The sequence below is a fragment of the Mastomys coucha genome, unplaced genomic scaffold (assembly GCF_008632895.1).
Source record: "Mastomys coucha isolate ucsf_1 unplaced genomic scaffold, UCSF_Mcou_1 pScaffold18, whole genome shotgun sequence".
NCBI classification, from domain to species: Eukaryota; Metazoa; Chordata; class Mammalia; order Rodentia; family Muridae; genus Mastomys; species Mastomys coucha.
The window spans coordinates 69,880,345-69,901,127 of NW_022196900.1; the positions used below are offsets into that span (position 1 = coordinate 69,880,345).

The 20,783-nt window shown below is 36.6% G+C and overlaps 1 protein-coding gene across 8 annotated transcripts in view; it reads left to right on the plus strand.

Moving 5' to 3' along the window:
- LOC116096412 (BEN domain-containing protein 5) overlaps window positions 1-20,783 on the plus strand; it is a 1,197,642-nt gene that overhangs the window by 146,533 nt on the left and 1,030,326 nt on the right. For all 8 annotated transcript variants that reach the window (XR_004120993.1, XR_004120994.1, XM_031378205.1 and 5 more), the window contains exon 3: window positions 2,621-2,745. Coding sequence is in view for 6 of the 8 variants with exons in the window: in XM_031378205.1 (XP_031234065.1) it covers window positions 2,621-2,745 (125 nt within the window). In the remaining 2 variants the exon portion in view is untranslated. The remainder of the gene's footprint in view (window positions 1-2,620; window positions 2,746-20,783) is intronic.

Sequence of the window (20,783 nt, forward strand, 5' to 3'; positions counted from 1 at the left end):
TCCTGTCCCTGATGCCCTGCAAGACCCCTGAGATTCGTGGGGCCTGTGCCTCCCAGCTGGCTGCTCTGTTCTTAGAAACTCACAGGAGAGAAGATTTCGGCTCTCACTGGAGACTCCGGGTCAAGGCGGTCCCTGGAGGCAGACCCTCCACTTGCAAGGAAGGGGCAGCTAAGGTCGCTGATCCACCTCTGTCACTTGGAAGCTGAGAGGATCCTGTCCCTGCCACCCTGAGGCTCCCCTGCGACTCGAGGGGCCTGTGCCTCCTGGCTGGCTGCTCCAGGCTTAGGAGCTCACCAGAGAGAAGATCTTTACTGTCTTTTTCAATCTATATTTTCAGTGTTTCAAAATTTTCATTGCAAAGGTATTTCAATTCTTTGATTAAGTTTTTCCCAAAGTATTTTATTTTTTGAGACTATTGTGAATAGGAGGTATTAATCATTTTTTATTAGATATTTTCTTTATTTACATGTAAATTTCTCCTTTCCCAGTTTCCCCTCCAACAAACAAACAAACAAAACCAACAAGAACAAACCCCTGTTGCCTCCCCCCTCCCCATGCCTTCCACCCCACCCTCTCCCACTGGCATTCCCCTACACTGGGGCACAGAACCTTCACAGGGGTGAAGGGTAATCATTTTTAAAACCATGAGTTATCCTTGTTCATTTCTAGTAATCATTTAAAGTGTACCATGCATGATCTAAGTCTATCTTTACAATTTGACTTACTTTTAATGTTCTATAGCATATTAATATCATATCACATTTTCTTTATGATTCTGGATTAGTTTGCTTAGCATAATGTGATCTGTTTGGTATAAATTTGAATATATAATCCTTATATATTTGAGTCATTTAATATTCTTGAGCTTAGAATACGCATCCTGTTTTTTCCTATCTGTCTATCATGGTTTAGATTTTGCTCCCTTCTTTTCCCTGTCTTTTATTTAGATAAATGAAATATTGCTACTATATTTTCAAATATGTTTCCATAAGACCATAATATGATACATAGTTGGAGTATTTTGGGAAAATGGATATATAGTTATGGTGTGATGAAAGAACAATATAATCAGAAGTCTTCATTTCAAAGTCTTTTTTCTGATGCTTTAAAGTATAAATTTAAATAGTCACTAAGTACTTATGGGTTTCAGGTTCATTATTACTTGGTCAAGGTGAATATTTAGTAATATGAATAAAATCATTTTGAAATTTCACATTTCTAGAGAGCCTGTTGTATTATTATTAAGAACTCTGTACAAAGTAACAATTTAAAGATTTCTTTTTCCATGTATTCTGTCCAGCTGTTACAACAAATGGAATCTATACTTTCTTTTAATATTGGAATGAACATTAATATTTACTTTTTAGAATATGAAATTTTAAATTGTCCAAAATTATTTTAATAATGGAATATATATCAAGCCCAATGATTTAAAATATACTTCCATTTATATTTCTGTGTTACCCGTGCCAGGTCTGTTATGTAAACAGCTGTAGAGTTTGGTCAGTAGTCATTAGAAATTTGCTATTTGTATTCAAATTATTTGTGAATACTACTTAGTTACTTATTATGTAACTTTGGAGTTGTTTTAGTTGTTTATTCCATGTTTTCTTGTATATAAAATGAGATAGCAACAGTACCTCATTCATGGGAGTTGTTCTGAGGTTTAAGTTGATTGATACACTTAACCTTAGGACAATCTATATCATATATTAAAACTTAGAATCATTAATTTTCTACTAAAATTAATTTCTTAATTGCATTGAAGTTAAAATTCACATTTTCTCCTTTAATATAGGAATAAATACTTATATTTCATTCTCTGCAATTTTTACATTATTATTATTTTTTTTATTTTGTGTATGTGTGGATGGATGCCAGGAGAACTTCCTAAAGGAGTTGGTGGATCATTATGTGGATCCTGGTATTAAACTTACATTGTCAGCCTCAGTACCAAGCATCTTTATACACTGAGCCATCTTTCCAGTCTAATAATCTTTAGTTTATAATGAGAAAATAATTGGAAAAGTTTAAATGAATTTTTCATGGTCACTCAGAAAATGTTAGACTAAATAATTTGATCTCATATTTATTGTTGTTTTGTAATAAGGACTCTGTCTTTTAAAAAAACAAGTCTTAATAAACATTTCAATGATAAAAATGAAAGAACCATTTTTATATAGAGAATATTCTTGACTATTATGAATACAAGGAAAGAAAATTAATAGGCAAGTCTTTGGTCTTGATTAGTTCAAAAAAGCTCTGTTGTGAAAATGAACAAGGTTCAACATATTAGAAGAAGTTTTACTGTACCCTCGTTTTTTTTCTAACTTGGAAACTGTAGTATATGATTCATTCCTCAGTTTGTTGAGACATATAGTCTTCATAATCCATTCTTGCTTGTTGCACAAAGGGTCTAGACCGTAGGTCCAGGCAGAGATGTCTACCAGAGTCTGCAGTATCTGAAAGTCTTCCTTACCTTGAGCTACACTCAGAGTTGCCTACGTGAAGACTGTGACTGTTTAGACCATTCTAAAAGATTGGGACTAGTGTCAGAGCTTATAATATTGTTGAGATGCACGCACTTCTATTAAAAGAATTCTTTTATGTTCTTTTATAGGTAACCTCGGCAGGGTTGAGCAAGTCTCTGATTTTGAGTATGATCTGTTCATTAGGCCGGACACCTGTAATCCTCGCTTCCGAGTCTGGTTCAACTTTACTGTTGAAAATGTGAAAGAATTACAGGTGAGGGAAATGTGGGCTATCAGTGCTATCTTAGAAAAGGATCCTAGTTTGCATTCTTTAACAGCTGTTAAACCTCTGGCTGTAGCAGAGACAGTGAGTAGTATGGGTAAAATGTTGACTTGTGTTTCCTGATGGGAATGAATTAATGCAAACTTTTATCTAAGAAAAAGTGGGTTGTTTACTGATTAAATCCTTATATGTGAAGCTTCTTTGTGGAACGCCATAAGGAAACACTGGAAGTGCCTGCTCCTTTCTGTACCTAAGATGCTGTTACATCATCTCTGTCAAGATCCAGAAAGATATTTCTCATAGGCCCCATCTCAGAAAAAACTTACTTAACAGGATGTTCATATTTTTAAGGTTGCATAACCCTTACAACAGAGTATCTTCCCTAAAGTGTTTGTACTTGGGAATTCAAAGCTATTTTATTATCTAGTGATTCTTGGAAACCTTGTAGTTTTTTTGTCCATGTTTAAATTTTATGAATATATTAATCTGCTTTAATCTTGATCTCTTCAGATTTACTTTCTAACTGCCAGTGATTCATGATACTTTTGAAAACTTGTTTTTCATTAGAGAATTTTGATAAAAATAGAGTGATAAAGTACATACGCATTAAATAAACATTAGCAAAGTCAATTCTAATAAATATTGCCACTTTTCCCCATTCAGACATTTACAAATGAGCAGACTGCTCAAATTGTGCAGGCATAGTGATTCTATGGTTCTTGTAAGCATATGGAAGCCTGGCCATGAAAAGTACCACCCCTTCTTTCCTCAGATCATCCTTATCTACAATACCAGGGAGATAGTGAGGCACTTGTTAGGTTTCTCTCTGAGTCAGTCAATGCTGTGTGCATCTCCCTGTGCTTCTCAGTTACAGCTTGATTCATGTATTGGGGCCTGGAAGTGTCTGGAGTTCAGGTACTCATGGGCTCTTCCTTGACACTATGCTGTTCCTGGCATAGTAGCCTTATTGTGCCAGGAAACACTTGTGAACCTCAAAATACCAGCAAGGAGCTGTTTCCGGTTTAATTGCTTTAGGGCCTCTTTATTATAAGTTCTGGCTTGGGTTCTCCTCCAACCTAACCCTGACATATCAGGATGGGAAGGTGGAGCAGCCTGAACCCTCAGCAAGATAAGGTTTTACAGGGAATGGGAGTAAGTGAGGGGGTGCCCAGCCTGGCAAGTATCTAATAGAATGACAATTGTAAGCCAACAGGTGGGTGTCCTGAAGCTAGACTGAACAATCACAAATGTTCTGAAAGTACATCTGAAACAATCAGACTAATCTTTGATTAACTGTTGCTAGGAAGTAGCTAGGGAGTAACTCTGCAGTATGGGCCAAGGATGAGCTGGGGTCCTTCCTGGTACTTGGGTGCAGCTGCAGGTCAAGTGCCTTTTTTTTTTTTTAAGATAGAGGCCAGTCCCAAGATAGAATAGGTTTGGTCTCTCAGCCTCAGCAGAAGGAGGGACAGTGCACTTTTCAACTAATTGTCACAATTCTCTAGAACACCACAAACACAGCACTAAGGAATATGCCACATTTTTTGAAGTTTTAGAGGCTACCTGGTGGGAACTGAATATAGAAAGGTACTTGCATACTGGTAAATATTACACTTTAGAGTTTCAGCATATGGGGAAGGTAAGAAAAGAGCTGAAGTTCACACACAGACTCCTACACCAGAGCAACTATAAATCCTGGCTTATAGTTGCTTCTACCTAATCTTACCTTATTTGACTAATCTAATCTTACCTAATCTAACCTTACCTGGCTTCTTGTTTCTACCTAATCTTACCTTACCAAGTCTCTTGGCAGTTTCCATGGCAAAATCATGCACATTCTCCATTTTGACCATGGCTCAGCTGACTCTAGGATTATGCCACAAAATAATCAGTAATCTTCAAAATACTTTTCCAAAATCTCTATTGGCTTCCCGCAAGCATCACTTTACATCAGGGAGTGGGCATATATCCTCCTCTTCTGTTGCTGTTGCTAATTCAGCTTGGCAAGTTAGGTTTGGCACATACACACTCCTCTGAAAAGCAAACAACTATTATGCAGGCAGTTTATACCAATGAAGGAAAACTTTCTTAAATGCCATATAAATGTGCCAGGATATCCACATCCATAAAAAAGGACCACACCTTTCTTTTTTACATAGTTTATATTCTTTTTTATTAAATATGGTTTTTAATGCAAGCAGTTCACATTGTTGGGTGATACAGTGCAAAGGGAAAAGCAGGAGCAGGTGAGGATGAAGGAATGTGTCTAAACAAGACAGTGTAGCTTAAAAGAAAGAAAAGCAAAGTTAACTTGATTTTTTTCTTTTGGTGTTCCTGACAATGTGGCAGACAGTGACAATCCCTTCAGTTGTGTATGCCTTTTGTCTGATGATTAGTTGGGGAATTACACTTTAAATTAATCATTTTTCATTCCTTGGAAAAGCCTTTCCAATGCATGTTTTATTAACTCTCATTTTCATAAATTTCAATTTTTGTATAATTCATCAAGCAATTATTGTCAGACTAGTAACAATAATCGCTTGTGTCTTTTCTTAGTGAGAATGAGAAGGTATCTGTAAATGTTTGTAACATTTATACATATTTGTCATTTTTTAAAGAGTATTTGAGATTGTATATTTCCTATGGTAAACTTTTTGTAGGGCTGAGATCCAGACTCAGTGTGTGCACTATATAAACACTCCGTTTCTCAGCACTTGTTTTTTTCTCTTATATTTTTAATGGATATTTTCTTTATTTACATTTCAAATGTTATCCCCCTTCCTGATTTCCCCTCCACAAACTCCCTTCCATCCCTCTCCCCTTGCTTCTATGAGAGTACTCCCCAACTCACCCACCTACACCCACCTCCCGGCCCTGGCATTTCCCTATACTGGGGCATCAAGCCTTCACAGGACCAAGGGCCTCTCCTCCCGTTCATACCCAACAAGGCCATCCTCTGCTACACATGCGGCTGGAGCCATGGGACCCTCCATATGTACTCTTTGGTTGGTGATTTAGTCCCTGGGAGCTCTGGGGGATCTGGTTGGTTTATATTGTTGTTCTTCCTATGGGATTGCAAACCCCTTCAGCTCCTTCTTTCTTTTCTGTAACTCCTCCATTGGGGACCCAGTGTTCATAATTTATATTCTTCAGCTTGCCTATTGTGTCTAAGAAGACAATAAGTGCTAGAAAAGGGACTGGTTATTTTTGATTTGATTGTTAGAGACCTAGATCCTGGACTCACTTTATTTCTTAGGTGTTGGGCCAAATTAGGATTAGCCCATGTTTCTTATTCACTTCAGTGTTCATGAACATTGCCTGTATATAGCTTTTATTAGTTAGTAAGGGAGCTAGGACATGCTTATTTGAAATTTGGAAGAAGTCAGTTCCTTCAGTCTGACACAGACTGTTGGGAAAGTTCCTCATGCATTTTGAATATTTTTGTTTGCTCTTCTAATTTGCTTATAGAATTTCCATTTTATTCTTTGAAATGAAATGTCAGAACCATAGTATGGCAATCTTTTCTAGGAATTCAGTAATAGAATGTCATGGATGTGTTCTAAGGGGTTCTTTTCATAAGATAATTGGTTATGTTTATGAATACTTATTTTAAAGTTGTCATAGCTGTTATTTAATTTGCCTCTCTGTGTTCTAACTATGTAAACAATACTATCATACGCTTGTTAAAATCTGAAGCCTTAGATGTGTTCATCTAGTTTTCTGAGCCTGATGCTTCATTAATTCATTATCTTTCTATGGCCACTGTCTCATCAACTCTAACCACATTATGAAGATATGGAAATCTGTCTCAAGAAAGCAAAAAGATCTACTAGAGAGATATAGCATATATCCCTAGCTCACAGAATATTTGTTTTCATGGTTGCTTACATGAAAGGGAATGGTTTTGCTATTAAGTTTGACTTGTGAGGTCTGCTTTTGCAATGTCTCTTCCTATAATCTCTTTCCATATCTCTCCAATTTCCGTTAAGATGGGAGCTTCACGAATGTAATCTCAGGAACCTTATTTGGTGTTTGGTACTAGCAGACAAGAAAATATTAGTCATCACAGGCAGACTCCATTAAATGAATTTTAAAAATCAAAGAATCAAATGTACTGTACATGCAGGGCTAGCTCTGGGGTTATTTGCTTTGATGTTTTGAGGAAGAGATAAAAGCTTGGAACATGCACTTCTGTATTACAGGACTGATATATTAGCCCTGCAAAAGTAGTTGTTAAATAGTACATTTGAAAGAGTTGATAGAAACTAAATGTCCTGGCACCTTTATGAAAAAGTAATTTTTCTCTCCAAAACCTGATATTAAATATTCTTATGTAGAAATGCATTATTGATGCAGCAGAACACTTGTGTGAGGTAAAAGCAAATCTTTCTATTTAAATACTTATGATAAAATTTTAGCCAATAAGAAAAAATGAAACGACATCCCTGGGCTATTTAAGCTGTTATCATTCACATAATATTTTTTATATCGTAACTTTATCTTTTCCTTTCCTGATTACAAAAGCAGCCAATGCTGAAAATAATAAGCATAGAATATATAGATAATTTTTAGAAGCAGAAAATGAAACACAGACCTATCATTTTCCCTAGTTTGAAGTAAATAATATTAAGTTAGTTATATTCTCTATGCCTAGTTTGGGATTATATTTGATTTGTGCTATAAATATAATTTAATATATTGCTTTTAAGAACCTAAGCATCGTTGCAGTTAATTTTATGTCATTAAATTTTTGCAAACACAGCAAATGGCTGTTTACTAGAAGCCTGATTCCTTAATGTTGAATTGATTATGTACAAAGATTATTGTTTACTTGTATTCAAATGGTATTGTTGAAAACATCTTAATATAGAAAATATTCTTCAAATAACATCTTATGGAAAAATTTCTTGGACCTATTGGACCAAGGCTATGTGATTCTTAGAGAATCAATTCAGGTTGTCTAAATTTTATGCTATTTTGTTTTCCTATCATTATTGAATGGGGCACCTTTCTTTATACTTCTTGTTTGGAATTGGCTTTTTTACTCAAATATCCACATATCTAGAATAAATTATTTTCTTCACTTTGAGTCCTCACTCAGATAAATAGTTTATGACAAAGTCTCCCAGGTCTCTAGTCAAAAAGAATTAATTGCTTTCTAGTAACAACAGTGTAGAATGGATTACATCTGTTTTTTGAATTTTATTTCTTTTCCTCTACTTATCAAACCTGTCCTATTTGGGCATGCCCAAAGTTTTTCTAGATACAAGAGAAGAATAATGATAAGGGCTGAAGTGACATCATTTAAACAAGACAGATGTGGCAGCTTATAACCATAGTCCCAGTTACTTGAGTGGTTAAGATAGGAAGATTGCTGGGTTGAGGGGTCTAGTGCCAGCCTTGGGAAAGAGAGAAAGACCTTGTCTCTCCAAAGGAAATTATTTTATTCTTGTTAAAAGTTGTCAATACAATTTCTTATTATTAAAAATTTGTAATACATATAAAACTGATTGCTGTTTGGGGTTTACTTTAAAGCTTTGCTAGGGAAGGCATGATGTAATGATGGTAATTCAACCCTATTTTGCAGACATGACCCACTGAAAGTACCTATGATTTAGATCATCAGTGCTGTTCTGATCATAGCTTGAATATCTCTGAACCCTGTATCTTGAAAATCATGGCATACCTCAGAGTGAAGCTATTCACTTAAGTCTTTCATAGGGTTCCCCAATTTGGGGTGCCCATTTTCCAATTTATGTATATTATAGTCCATTTCAGTTCATTGATTTTAGTAACTGGGTGTGTATAGAAGGGGCTATTTCATCATAGCCACAAGGTGGCTTTAAGTGTTGTAAAGGCAGACCTGTAATGCTCTCTACTTTAGGACTGTGTTATTTCTTTGCAGTAACTTTTTAGTAAATGATCTTTATCCATTTCTATAGAGTCTTATCATGTGTTTGTATAGTTTTACATATAGCCTAGTGGCCCAGTGTGACCCTTTACAGATTTATGGAACATTTTTCTTTGCCAGTGTTTCTATTCTAATATTTCATTCTGCAATTCTAGCTTTACCATCTTAAATTCATTCCCTGTTCTTCTAAGTTCTGTCTTTTCAATCATATGTTGTAACAGTCCTTTATTTTTTTTATACTTGTATTATATTTTATTTATTTATATTCCAGTTATTGCCCCCATTGGTCCCCCCTCCCACAGTTCCTCATCCCACCACTTACCTACCCCCACCCCACCAGGCCTTGCCCTTTCCTAGCACCTCAAGTCTCTCCAGGATTGAGTGCATCTTCTCCTACTGAGGCCAGACCAGGTAGACCTAATTCTAGTAGGTCTACCTTTATATGCTACTTGACCTTTTTCCCTTACATGTTTTAATATCCTTTTTTTTTGTTCTGTGCATTTAGTTTTTGATTATTATGTGACAAGAAGATTTTCTTTTCTGGTCCAATCTATTTGGTATGCTGTAGGCTTCTTGTACATTTATGGCCATCTATTTCTTTAGGTTAGGGAAATTTTCTTCTATGATTTTGTTGAAGATGTTTTCTGACCCTTCAGGCTGGGATTCTTCATCAGCTTCTATTCCTATTAGTCTTAGGTTTGATCTTTTCATTGTGTCCTTATTTTCCTGGATATTTTAAAGTAGGAGCTTTTTATACTTTGTCTTTTCTTTGACCAATGTGTCAATATTTTCTATGGTATCTTCTATGCCTGAGATTCTTCTATCTCTTGTATTCTGCTGGTATGCTTGTATCTGTAGCTCCTGATCTCTTTCCTTAAGTTGTCCATATCCAAGGTTGCTTCCCTTTGTATTTTCTTTATTGTTTCTATTTCCATTTTTACTCCTTGGACTGTTTTGTTCACCTACTTGATTGTAGCTTTGTGTATTTCTTTAAAGAATTTATTTATTTCTTCTTTTAGGGCTTCTACATGTTTGTCTGTGTTTCCCTGTACTTCTTCAAGGGAGTTCTTTATATCCTTCTAAAAGACCTCTATTATTTTTATGAGATTGTATTTTAGGAAATTTTCTTGCTTCTCAATGTGTTTTAGGGTAGCCAGGGCTCTCTATGTTGAGAGATCTGGGTTCTGATGGTGCCAAATTGCATTGGGTTCTGTTGCTTAAGATCTTGCACTTGCCTCTGGCCATCTGGTTCTCACTGGTATTAACCAGCCTGGGTGTCTTTGCTTGGAACCAGTCTCCTCTGAGACAGGTATGTGACCTGAGTTAGGCTTAGTCTCCTTAGAGGCAGGCAGTGTTGTCTTTGGCTAGAGTGGGCCTCCTGTGTACCTTGTTACTGCAGACCTCCTGTGCCTTTGGTTAATGTAGACCTCCTGGGAGGCTTGCAGGCTGTCCTGTTTGGGTGGGTGTCCCTGTTCTGGCCCAGGTGGAGAAGTGGACTGGAAAGGATATGGAGCTCTCTGTCCTTGGTCACTATGGACCTCCTGGGGCCAATCCAGTCCTTTTCTACAACATAGTTTAGAATGTGTGTTCAGAATTAAAATCTTGGGGATCATACAGCTTACTGCACTTGTCTCTTTTGGGTTTCAGTTTTGAGTCACTGGTGACAGTGTCTAAAAACAACTGTTTGTTAATATTATATCAGAGGAAGATAAATTTACTAGCAGATCCTCTGTTTGGCTGAGAACATGTCATGAATTCAGTTTTAACAATATGTACCACAACATAAAAGGAACATGAAGACAGATCAGGATACACACAAGATTATATATCCCAAGGGAAAGTACACGTTAAAGGGGTGGCAGTTGGATGGTTTGGAAAATACAATATAAAAGTTAATTGAATATTGGTCATTTGGGATGACCATTTCATCTAAAATTGGCCAATTTTGAAATTGAAAGTAAGCTTCAGGAATTACTATTACACAATAAACATACCCTTTAATTTGACTTTGTTGGGAATTGTGATGGAGTTAAAGGAGAGTTGTGAAGTAAATTGCAGAAAGACAAACCTGAAGGAATTACAATTATTTTAGTTATTGCTAGTATCAAGTATAAGGCATACACATGAGAATCATTATTCAGAGTAAAGTGAAGGAGAGTTTTCCTGGAAAGAAAGGATGTTAGTGGCCAGTTTGATGGAATAAGTGATTTAAATATCTACTTGTCAGATTATAATGTCACTTGAGCATCGTTCATTGAGAAGTGAAGAGGGATAAGATAAGAAAGTTACCATCAATAATGAGATGCTTTGTAGGAATAATCTATGGATTGAGAATTAAAGCTGTTTTCATATAAATCTCAAAGTATAATGTTCTCTTAAAATTTACATGTTATTTCAAAACAACTCCAATAAGAATTTTCCCCAGTAACAGTGTCAGGCCTTGGGACCTCCCCTGAGCTTGATCCCACTTTGAGCCTGTCACTGGACTTTCTTTTGCTCAGGCTCTTTTCCATTTCCATCCCTGCAGTTCTTTCAGACAGGAACAATTATGGGTCAGAGATGTGACTATGGGATGGCAACCACATCCCTCAGTTGATGCCCTGTCTTTCTACCGGAGGTGGGCTCTACAAGATCCCTTTCCCAATGTAGGGTGTTTCATCTTTAGGTCCTTCCCTTTGAGTCCTGAGAGTCTCTCACCTCCCAGGTCTCTGGTACATTCTGGAGGGTCCCCCCCAACCTCCTACCTCCCAAGGTTGTCTGTTTCCATTCTTTCTGCTGGCCCTCAGGGCTTCTGTCCTTTTCCCCTACCCAATACCAGATCATGTTCTCCTCGCCCCTCCCGCCCCCCTATATCTCCTTTTCCTCCTGGTCCTTCCCTCCCTCCCTCCCTCCCTCCTTCCCTTCTTACCTCCCTTCTTCCCTCCCCCTTTGCGGTTCCTTTCTTCTTGCCCTAGTGGGACTGAGGAATCCTAACTTGGGCTCTTCAGCTTGTTGAACTTTTTGAGTTCTCTGAACTGTATCTTGTGTATTCTGTACTTTTTTTAATTTTTTTTTTGCTAATATCTACTTATTAGTGAGTACATACCATGCATGTCCTTTTGGGTCTGAGTTACCTCACTCAGGATGATATTTTCTAGTTCCATCCATTTGCCTGCAAAATTCAGAATGTCCTCTTTCTTATAGCTGAGTAGTATTCTATTATGTAAATGAATCACATTTTCTGTATGCATTCTTCTGTTGTTGGACATCTTGGTTGTTTCCAGCTTCTGGCTATCACAAACAAGGCTGCTATGAACATCGTGGACCTGATACCATTAATGAGGCTATGGAGCACTCACAAAAAGGGACCTATCATGACTGCCCTCTAAAAGACGCAACAAGCAGCTGAAAGAGTAGGATGCAGATATTTGCACCCAACCAATGGACAGAAGCAGCTGACCCCTGCGGTTGAATTAGGGGAAAGCTGGAAGAAGCCGAGGAGGAGGGCAACCCTGTAGGAGGACCAACAGTCTCCATTAACCTGGACCTCTGAGATCTCTCAAACCTGGACCACCAACCAGGCAGCATACACTAGCTGATATGAGGCCCCCAACACATATACAGCAGAGGACTGCAGGGTCTAGGTTTAGTCAGAGAAGATGCACCTAATCCTCAAGAGACTGGAGGCTCCAGGGAATTTAGAGGTCAAGGGAGTGGGGGTGGGGACATCCTCTTGGAGACAGAGTGACTGGGAAGATGTATGGGATGTCCAGCAGTCAGAGGGTGGACCAGGAGGGGAATAAAATCTGGAGTTTAAAATAAATAAATAAATGAATAAATAAATAAATAAATAAATAAATAAATATTTTTTTTAAAAAAAGAATTTTCCTCTTCCCATGTTTAGTGGAATTTTACAAATGAATCCTAAAATTAATGTATAAAAATAAAACATCAAAAATATTCCAGCCAAATTGAAAGAAAACCAGTTAATTTTATGTTTTCTAATGGAACTGGTATTTTAACTAACCTTTTAAATAATAGCAATAGTAATGTAAATTCATTATAACATGACAAAAGGAGGGAGGCAGTCTAAATGAACAGTAGAGAAATCAGAAACAAAGTTATTTTATATGAGTTACATTGTGACAATAACTCTTATAAATAGAAGTAGTAGGATGTATGTTTAGCAATGGATTAAAGACTTAAATATCAGTACAAATTGAAAGTTTAAATTGTGCAAAACAGAACAGCTTAGGTTTATGGAGAGCATCTAGTAGCCTTGGCAATAGCCTGGTTTGTTTGGGGATTTCCCTGTGGCCCCTGTGGCCAACAGCATGATTAACCTGTATCTGCCACTGGTGGGGCTTTGTCTCTCTGAGTATTTGTCATAGCTCCAGAGAAGCTGTATTAGGTTTCCATATGACCTCTCAAATGCTCCTTAGGTTTTGCTCTCCCTTCTGTATTCTAGCATTTCTCAACTTTCCTAATGCTGTTTAATATGGGATAAGGATTTTTTTCTAGCTCCCTCCATTTACCTGTGAATTTCTTGATTTTTTTAAAAACAGTTGAGTAATATTACATAGTATAAATGTACCACATTCTTTTTATCCATTTGTCTGTTCATGGACATCTAGACTATTTCCAGTTTCTGGCTTTTATGAACAGAACAACAATGAATATGGATGAGCAAGCATCTCTGTAGTTGGATATAAAGGTCATGAGATATGCTGAAGAGTGCTGTAGCTGGATCTTGTCGTATATGAAGAACCATCACACTGATTTTCATAGTGGCTGTACAAATTTGCACACATAGCAGTGATGGATAAGTGTTTCTGTTGCTCCACATCCTTGTCAGAATGAGCTGTCATTTATTTTATTGATCTTGGCCTTTCTGACTGGTGTAAGGTGAAATCTCAAAGTAGTTTTGATTTGCATTTCCCTGATGGCTAAGGATGTTGAACATTTCACTATGTTTCTCAGCCATTTCTGTTCATCTTTTGAGAACCCTCTATTTAGATCTGTATCTAATTTTTAAATTGTTTTATGTCCAGGATTTTTTTTAGTACTTCATATACTTTAGATGTTTGCCACATAGTATATGTGTAGTTGGCTTTAAAAAAAAAAGTATTTTTCTATTCTGTAGCCAGTTGCTTTGTCCAAATTATGGTGTCTTCCATACAGAAGCCTTTCGGTTTCATTAGGTCCCATGCATTAATTGTTCTTAGAGCCTGTGCTATGTCAAGTGTTCTATTCAGGAAGTGTTTTCTGTAGGCACACTTCAAAAATTTTAAATTTAAATAACCCTTCTTTTTGAATAGGTTTGCAGCCTATATAGTAACTTCTTGTTGGTTTTGTTTTTAGCTAAGGTTTTGATAGCCTATAAGCTATGCTTCATGAAGCACAAAGTTTCTGTATGAAGAAACATTCAGAAGATAGGGATTACCTTAGGTCTCAGCACTCAGGAGGCACAAACAGGTGGATCTGTGAGTTCAAGGCTGGCCTGGTCTACAGAGTGAGTTCCAGGACAGCCAGGGCTACACAGGGAAGTACTAAAAACAAAAGAGCAGAAGGTAAGGCAGCAACGCTTGCAGCTTCTTATCAAATACATTCCTTCAGTTTCAGCACAAGTGACGCTACATGAACATATTTCAATTCTTTTGATTTGTATTACATTGTTTCGCAAAATTAAATTTTAGTTTCTTGAAACTGTTAATAAAACTAGGAACTATGTCTGAGATTACTTCCTCTACAGGTGTTTGGTACACTGTGTTCATGTTTACATGCTTCCCCATGATATTTTAGACAAATGCTATTATTACAATGTGAAGTGAGGATGTCTTGTGGAAACAGCCAGCATTTAACTTTACAGTATTTGTTAACTGGCTTTTCAGTATTGTATAGATCACTTGATGTTGTTAAACTTAGTGGCCACATTGTCCCCACTGTCTTAATTTATCTTGCACTTGACACTGTGTCTATTTCACTGTTAGAAATTGTTTCCTTGGTGTCTCATCTCTTCCCTTGTGATTTTCTTTCATAGGATTTCCCCTTCTCATTCTGTGTATTCTACACCATACGTATTGTTTCTCTTTTTTGTGTTTCTAGCATTATCTCTAATTTAAACTCTCCTGGTCTACACAGGTTATCGTATGCTACTTGTTTAAAAAAGAACTCCTTCTCTCACCCTGTAAAATTACCTCTTTATTTCCTATCCCAGTGAATGTTATTGCTGTCTATGCAGTCATTTAATCTCAAAATGTGAGGATTTTCTGAAATTCCTCCTATGTGGATTTATATCCAAAGATAGTAATCATAGTAATTGTCACGGTAAAGCATTTATCATTAATGCTGTGGCAACACTGTGTTAGATCATACATACTTGATTTTTCCAACAATTCGGAAAGACTGCCTCTATTGTTATTTTCATCTAGAAATTATATATTCAGATGTCACTTAGAGTAGGAAGTATGACTTTGGTTATAAGTCATAATATCATAAACCTTTATTTATAGATTATAAAATAGGGTGTGGCCAACTTTAAAATTCCTTCTTGAATTTTACCATTGCTATAATAATCATTTGCCAAGACTGTGGCAATCGTGTTCTAAGATGTTGCTAAGCCTAAAATCTTGTTATTTAAGTTTCTACTTCAGACCACACTTGGAGAATTCATGTAAAGTTCAAATCTGAGCCTGCTCCTCAACTCGTGAAGCTCTTAAATAGCTTGCTCTTGCCTTAAGGCAAAGGTCAAGCTTCTGATGTGTGGTATTCTTCTTGTCTAATTCCTATCTAGTCTGCTTGCTTTAAGTACTTCTTGGACTTTTTAATAGTCTCTTATAGAGACTATGTTGTTTGATGGCTCCCTGCATTGTGTTCTCTCCATTCTGAAATGACTTTTTACCATTCTTCTGTTTGGATTAAACTCAGAATTGGTAATCAGGTTATTTACTATTACCTTGAGTAAATTATATTAGGCTCTCTCTCTCTATTTCTCTCTCTCTCTCTTTCTCTCTCTCTCTCTGTCTCTCTTTGTCTCTCTCTCTCTCTGTGTTAAAGAAGTTAATTTTTCTGAATAAACAGAACAAAAAACTTTAACAATAATTGATACTTTGCAGTTATGCATATAAATGGTAGCAAATGTTATCATTTCTTTACTCTTGTTTTCAGTCAATTTTGCTGTATGTTATCCTCTTTGTGCTTTTTGTTTTCTATCCAACTCACATAATAAGGATGGTATTCCTTGACTAATGATAGGTCTCTGTCCCAGTTTCAGTCTAAGGTACCCAATAGAGGAGTTAGAGAAAGGAGTTGAAGGTTAGAGAAAGGAGTTAGAGAAGGAGTTGAAGGGTTTTGCAATCCTATGGGAAGAACAATATCAACTAACCAGACCCCCCAGAGCTCCCAGGGACTAAGCCATCAACCAAGAAGTACACATGGCTCCAGCTGTATATGTAGCAGATGATGGCCTTGTCAGGCATCAATGGGAGGAGAGGTCCTTGGTTCTATGAAGGCTCGATAGATGCCTCAATGTAGAGGAATCAAGGGCAGGGAGGTGGGAGTGGGTGGGTGAGTGGAAGAACACTCTTATAGAAGCAAGGGAGGGAGGATGGGATAGAGGGTTTCCAGGAGGAGGGGACTGGGAAAGGGGATAACACTTGAAATGTAAATAAAGAAAATTTCCAATAAAAATATTTTAAAGTGAAAGTGCATCTACTATCTCTCCTACCACATGAATGTTGTAGTTTAGCAACACAACATACAGCAGGTTCTTTGCTGTTTACTTGATTTGTCAAACAGCTGATTGAGAATCACAACCAACTATGGGCCTATGTATACATCTGGTGACTGCAGTTTCCCCCTGCATGTACAGTCAGGAAAATAAGCCTAAATTGTTGTTTTTATATAATTTGTACTCAATAAATATTTATCGTTCCTGCTAGGTGCTCAGAAACCAGCATGAAAGAGGACAGAGAAGGCCCTTTTGTTCTGAAGCAAATTATATTTTATTATTAGGATAAAGAATAAGTAGTAACAAGTAAAAATTAAGAATTTTTTTTAAAGTAGAAAGTCCTACAGTTTAATTAAGTCTTGTCACAGATGTTTCTAATCAACAGTTGTGAATTGATGTGCTATAAATATTTGTGTACTGTTTGTTTGTGTTCATGAATATAAGGTTTATTTCACTAAGCTAAATACTTGGCAGCAAGATTCCTTGGTTATATGGTAAGTGACTATTGAACTTTATAATAATTTATGAACTATTTTGCAAATGATTAAGTCAGTTTTTATTTCCTTCAGCAGTGAAGGAGAGAGTCCCATTGTTGCACAGCCTTGTCAACTCTTGGCATTGCCAGTCTTTTTGAACCTCTGCTCTTTTGATATTTTAACTGTATCTCACCATAAAGTTAATTTGCATTTCTTTGGTGACTTATAGTTCTATGCTTATTTGCTGTGATGTTCAAATCTTTGTGTGTTCAAAGATTTTTATCAGTGTCTTAAGTGAAATAATTTAGTTTTTTTTCAAGTCATAGGTATTATACATGCTGACTGCACAACATATTCTCTTTTTCATTTTGTTTGGAATTTTTAAGGCAAATAAATGTTAATTGTACATTTTTAGTATATGATAATATGGAACCTTATATTCTGCATCCTTGTTGACCTCATTTCACCTCTAATAATATATTTGTGAATTTGATATTTTTACATAGGCAGTTATGTTACCCAGGAATAGAGATCAGCCATATTTATAGGAAATTTTTCTTTAGGCAATCCAGTATGGAGGGTGTCTAGTACAATATTGAATCCAAGAAATGTGAGACAGCCTTGTTCTTGGTCCCAGTCATGGTTGGATTTACTGATTTTTTTATACCACTGAGTTTTTAATTTGGGTTTGTAGATTGTTGTTGTTTTGCAAGTGTGTGTGGTGTGCATGTGTGTGTGTGTGAGTGCTTGTGTTTGTCTGTCTGTGTCTCTGTCTGTGTGTACATGTGCATATCTGTGCTGATATGTGTGCATATGCCTGTTGAGGGCCAAAGTCCACACTGGGGGTTTGTTTTCCTTGATCACTGCTTACTTTATGTATTGAGACAGTGTTTCTCATGGAACTTAGAACTCACTAGCTTCTGACATGAGGGTTGACATGAGGATCACTTGTCCCTGCCTCCCAAGTGCTAAGATTACAGATGGCTGCCACATTTAGCACACACAGCTTTTATGTGGGTTATAGGGATCTGAACTCTAATTCTGTTGCACAGCAAAAGCTTAATGCACTAAGCAATATTTCCAATCCATCACTGTGGTTTTGAGTAGATTGTAGACAATAGCTCCTATTTGGTTATTATTTTAACATGAAAGGATGTTGTATTTTGTCAAATATCATTGGATTAAAAATACTATATTCTTCCAAATGACAGCATTTTATTTTTAAAGGCTGAGTTCTGTTTAATCCACAGGTAATAAGCTGGCACTCCTGTAGACTTTAAGTAAACGTCTTCTGGGACAGTTCTGAGACTCTGAAACTCTGAAACCAGCACAGAACTTGAGTCCATGAATATTGGCTTAACATTTTAGTGGGCGTGGTACTGGCATCCAAGGGAATAGGACTAGGTTCTGCAATGGTCGACTAAGTGGTAGTCTCAGTTAAGGAGTGACAGTTCTTCAGGTTCTTGACCCTGCATCTGCTGAAACAAATTTGGATACTAACTATGCTTAAGCTATAAACTGGTTTGAAATGATCTGTAGATCATTAGAGTCTGTAGGCACAGTGCCTTGCCTGGTGCCAGACAATTTATGTGAAGGTCAGGCCTTTAATCCTAGCATTTGGGAGGCAGAAGCAGAATCTCTGTGATTTCAGGGCCAGTTAATCTACCTAGCAAGTTTTAAACTAGCCATGGATAGCTCTTTCACTACCACTATCCCCAGCTTCCCTGGCCCTTCAAAACACTTGTGGGCCGTCTTGAAGCTTGAGTCTATAGGTACTGGCTTGAGGACTGAATAATTGGCTTTTTGTTAGTGGCAGATCAGACTTGAAGACCCTGGATTCAGTCTAGTGGTGGGGCATTCCTGGAGACCAAATGTGAATCTGAGACCTATGAGTTTGAGTTGTGGACTATTGCCCAGTTAAGGAGTTTCAGTTTCTTGGTACCATCTTGGAGTTTGAAGATGTGACTCTTCTGACACTGTGTCTGGCTTGCCAGATATAGAATTGGCTGTGAGACCACATCATTTGTTCCTTTCCCACCCTTTTTCCAAGTGGAGGATATTCTGTGTTACTAGAGTTTGGGGGAAGACATGGATGCTGCCTGACCTTTGGTTTCTCTTCAATATCTATCTTATTTCCATGTTATACACCTGGTTTCCATAGTTCTTATGACAGTATTTTTGCTCATGGATAATTGTTGAATCAGAAAGTTTTCCTACCACCAAGATGAGATCAACCCCTTCAAAAATTTGATACTGTACATTTATTATCACCTAGAAAATTGTATTTAGAATAATATGGTGATTAGTTTTTGTTGAAAACATTGTGTAGCAAATAAGAGGCTTTACGACATTCTCATTTATTTAATTAGATCATTAATCTAAACAATAATACTGTGAAATAAATATTACTATTGGGTAAGAAAAATGAGTTTCATAAAGTGTAGGTAATTACCTAAAAGCCAGGAACCAGGAACTATGACAATTTGCCATTCTTCTAGAGAAGTATGCACATGTGGTCTGTTAGGCTCCTGGACATTCTCTCCACAGTTCCTAGTACCTTCACACGCTTCATGCTGAAAAATATATACCTATTCTTCCAGTGAAATATGTGGTGTTCACTAGTGGTAAATGTTCTACTCAGTGCATCCACTCTGAGATAGGTAACAGAGCTGGCCTTACAGACCAGGTTTCCAGACATTTTAGTAATTTATGCTCTGATTTACATTTTAGCTGTGTTCCTTTTTCATTTTTTTTATTTTAACATTTCAGAAATATTTGTGATCCTGCTAATTCTTATCTCTCATGTCCCATGTTCAGATTTTTACATGATTTTCATTTTCAACAGTGCAGTACACTCAATTTTATAACAATGTAACACTTGTAGAATAATCATATTTGATAGCGTATTGTATGTCATAAAAATAGATAATAATGACAATTTCTAAATTGTTTTATGACATGCAAAATAATGTATTATTCTAATGTAATTTCATTTTGTAATACCTAGAATAAAGATGTTGATTTGCTGAAATTACTCTTTAACATATATAAATATTACATTTTAACGGTACATAATTAAAAATACTAGTGTATGAATGTTCAGGGCAAATGAACCAAACATGGAAACATTTTCCTTCTATTTGATCAATTTAAAATGCTTACTCTGTAAGAGGTAATATATATTTGTTGAACCTGTGACATTTACTTATTATGTCATTTTTTAAAGGCATGTCTGAGTGACAAATGTTTATGTTTGGCTCAGGACATTTAACTTACTCCTATGTGTTATTTATATTGGTTTCATATTTAAATAGTCTCTTAATTGAGTATTGCTAGTTGATTGACTTCTGTACAAAAGAAGAGCAATGAAACTGAGCTTCTCTCCCAAAGGATTTAGCTGCAGGTTGTGGAGGCATGGGCAGTCAGGTTAAGGGAAGTAGACTGAGTCTGCGACTCTGTTTCAAATGGTCATGTAGTGATGATTTTTATATATTGAATACTTTTAGAAGACATTTGTTAATTCTAGAGGAAGTACTAACCTTTTACTTTTAACTTCTTTAATAATTATTTTTATTTGCTTTTTTTGTTGTTTATTTGTTTGGCTTTTAAGTCAGGTTTCTCTACATTGCCCTGTCTATCTAGAATTCAGTATATAGATCAGGCTGGTCTCAAACTCGCAGAGAGCTTCCTGCGTCTGCTTCCTGAGTGCTGGGATTAAAAGTGTGCACCACCAGGTCCAGCAATGTTTCCCTTTTAATTAGTATATAAAATCATAGTTTCTCTTTGTGGCATTTGATATGTATTTTATTTTTGCTTATTCTCTTCCATCTTCTTCTTCCCCATCCCTCATCCCCACTTTTGCTCCCTTCTCCCACAGTGGTCCCCTTTTTACTTCCTTTCCTCTCTTTGTCCTTTCATGGTCACCTTTTTAGTTTCA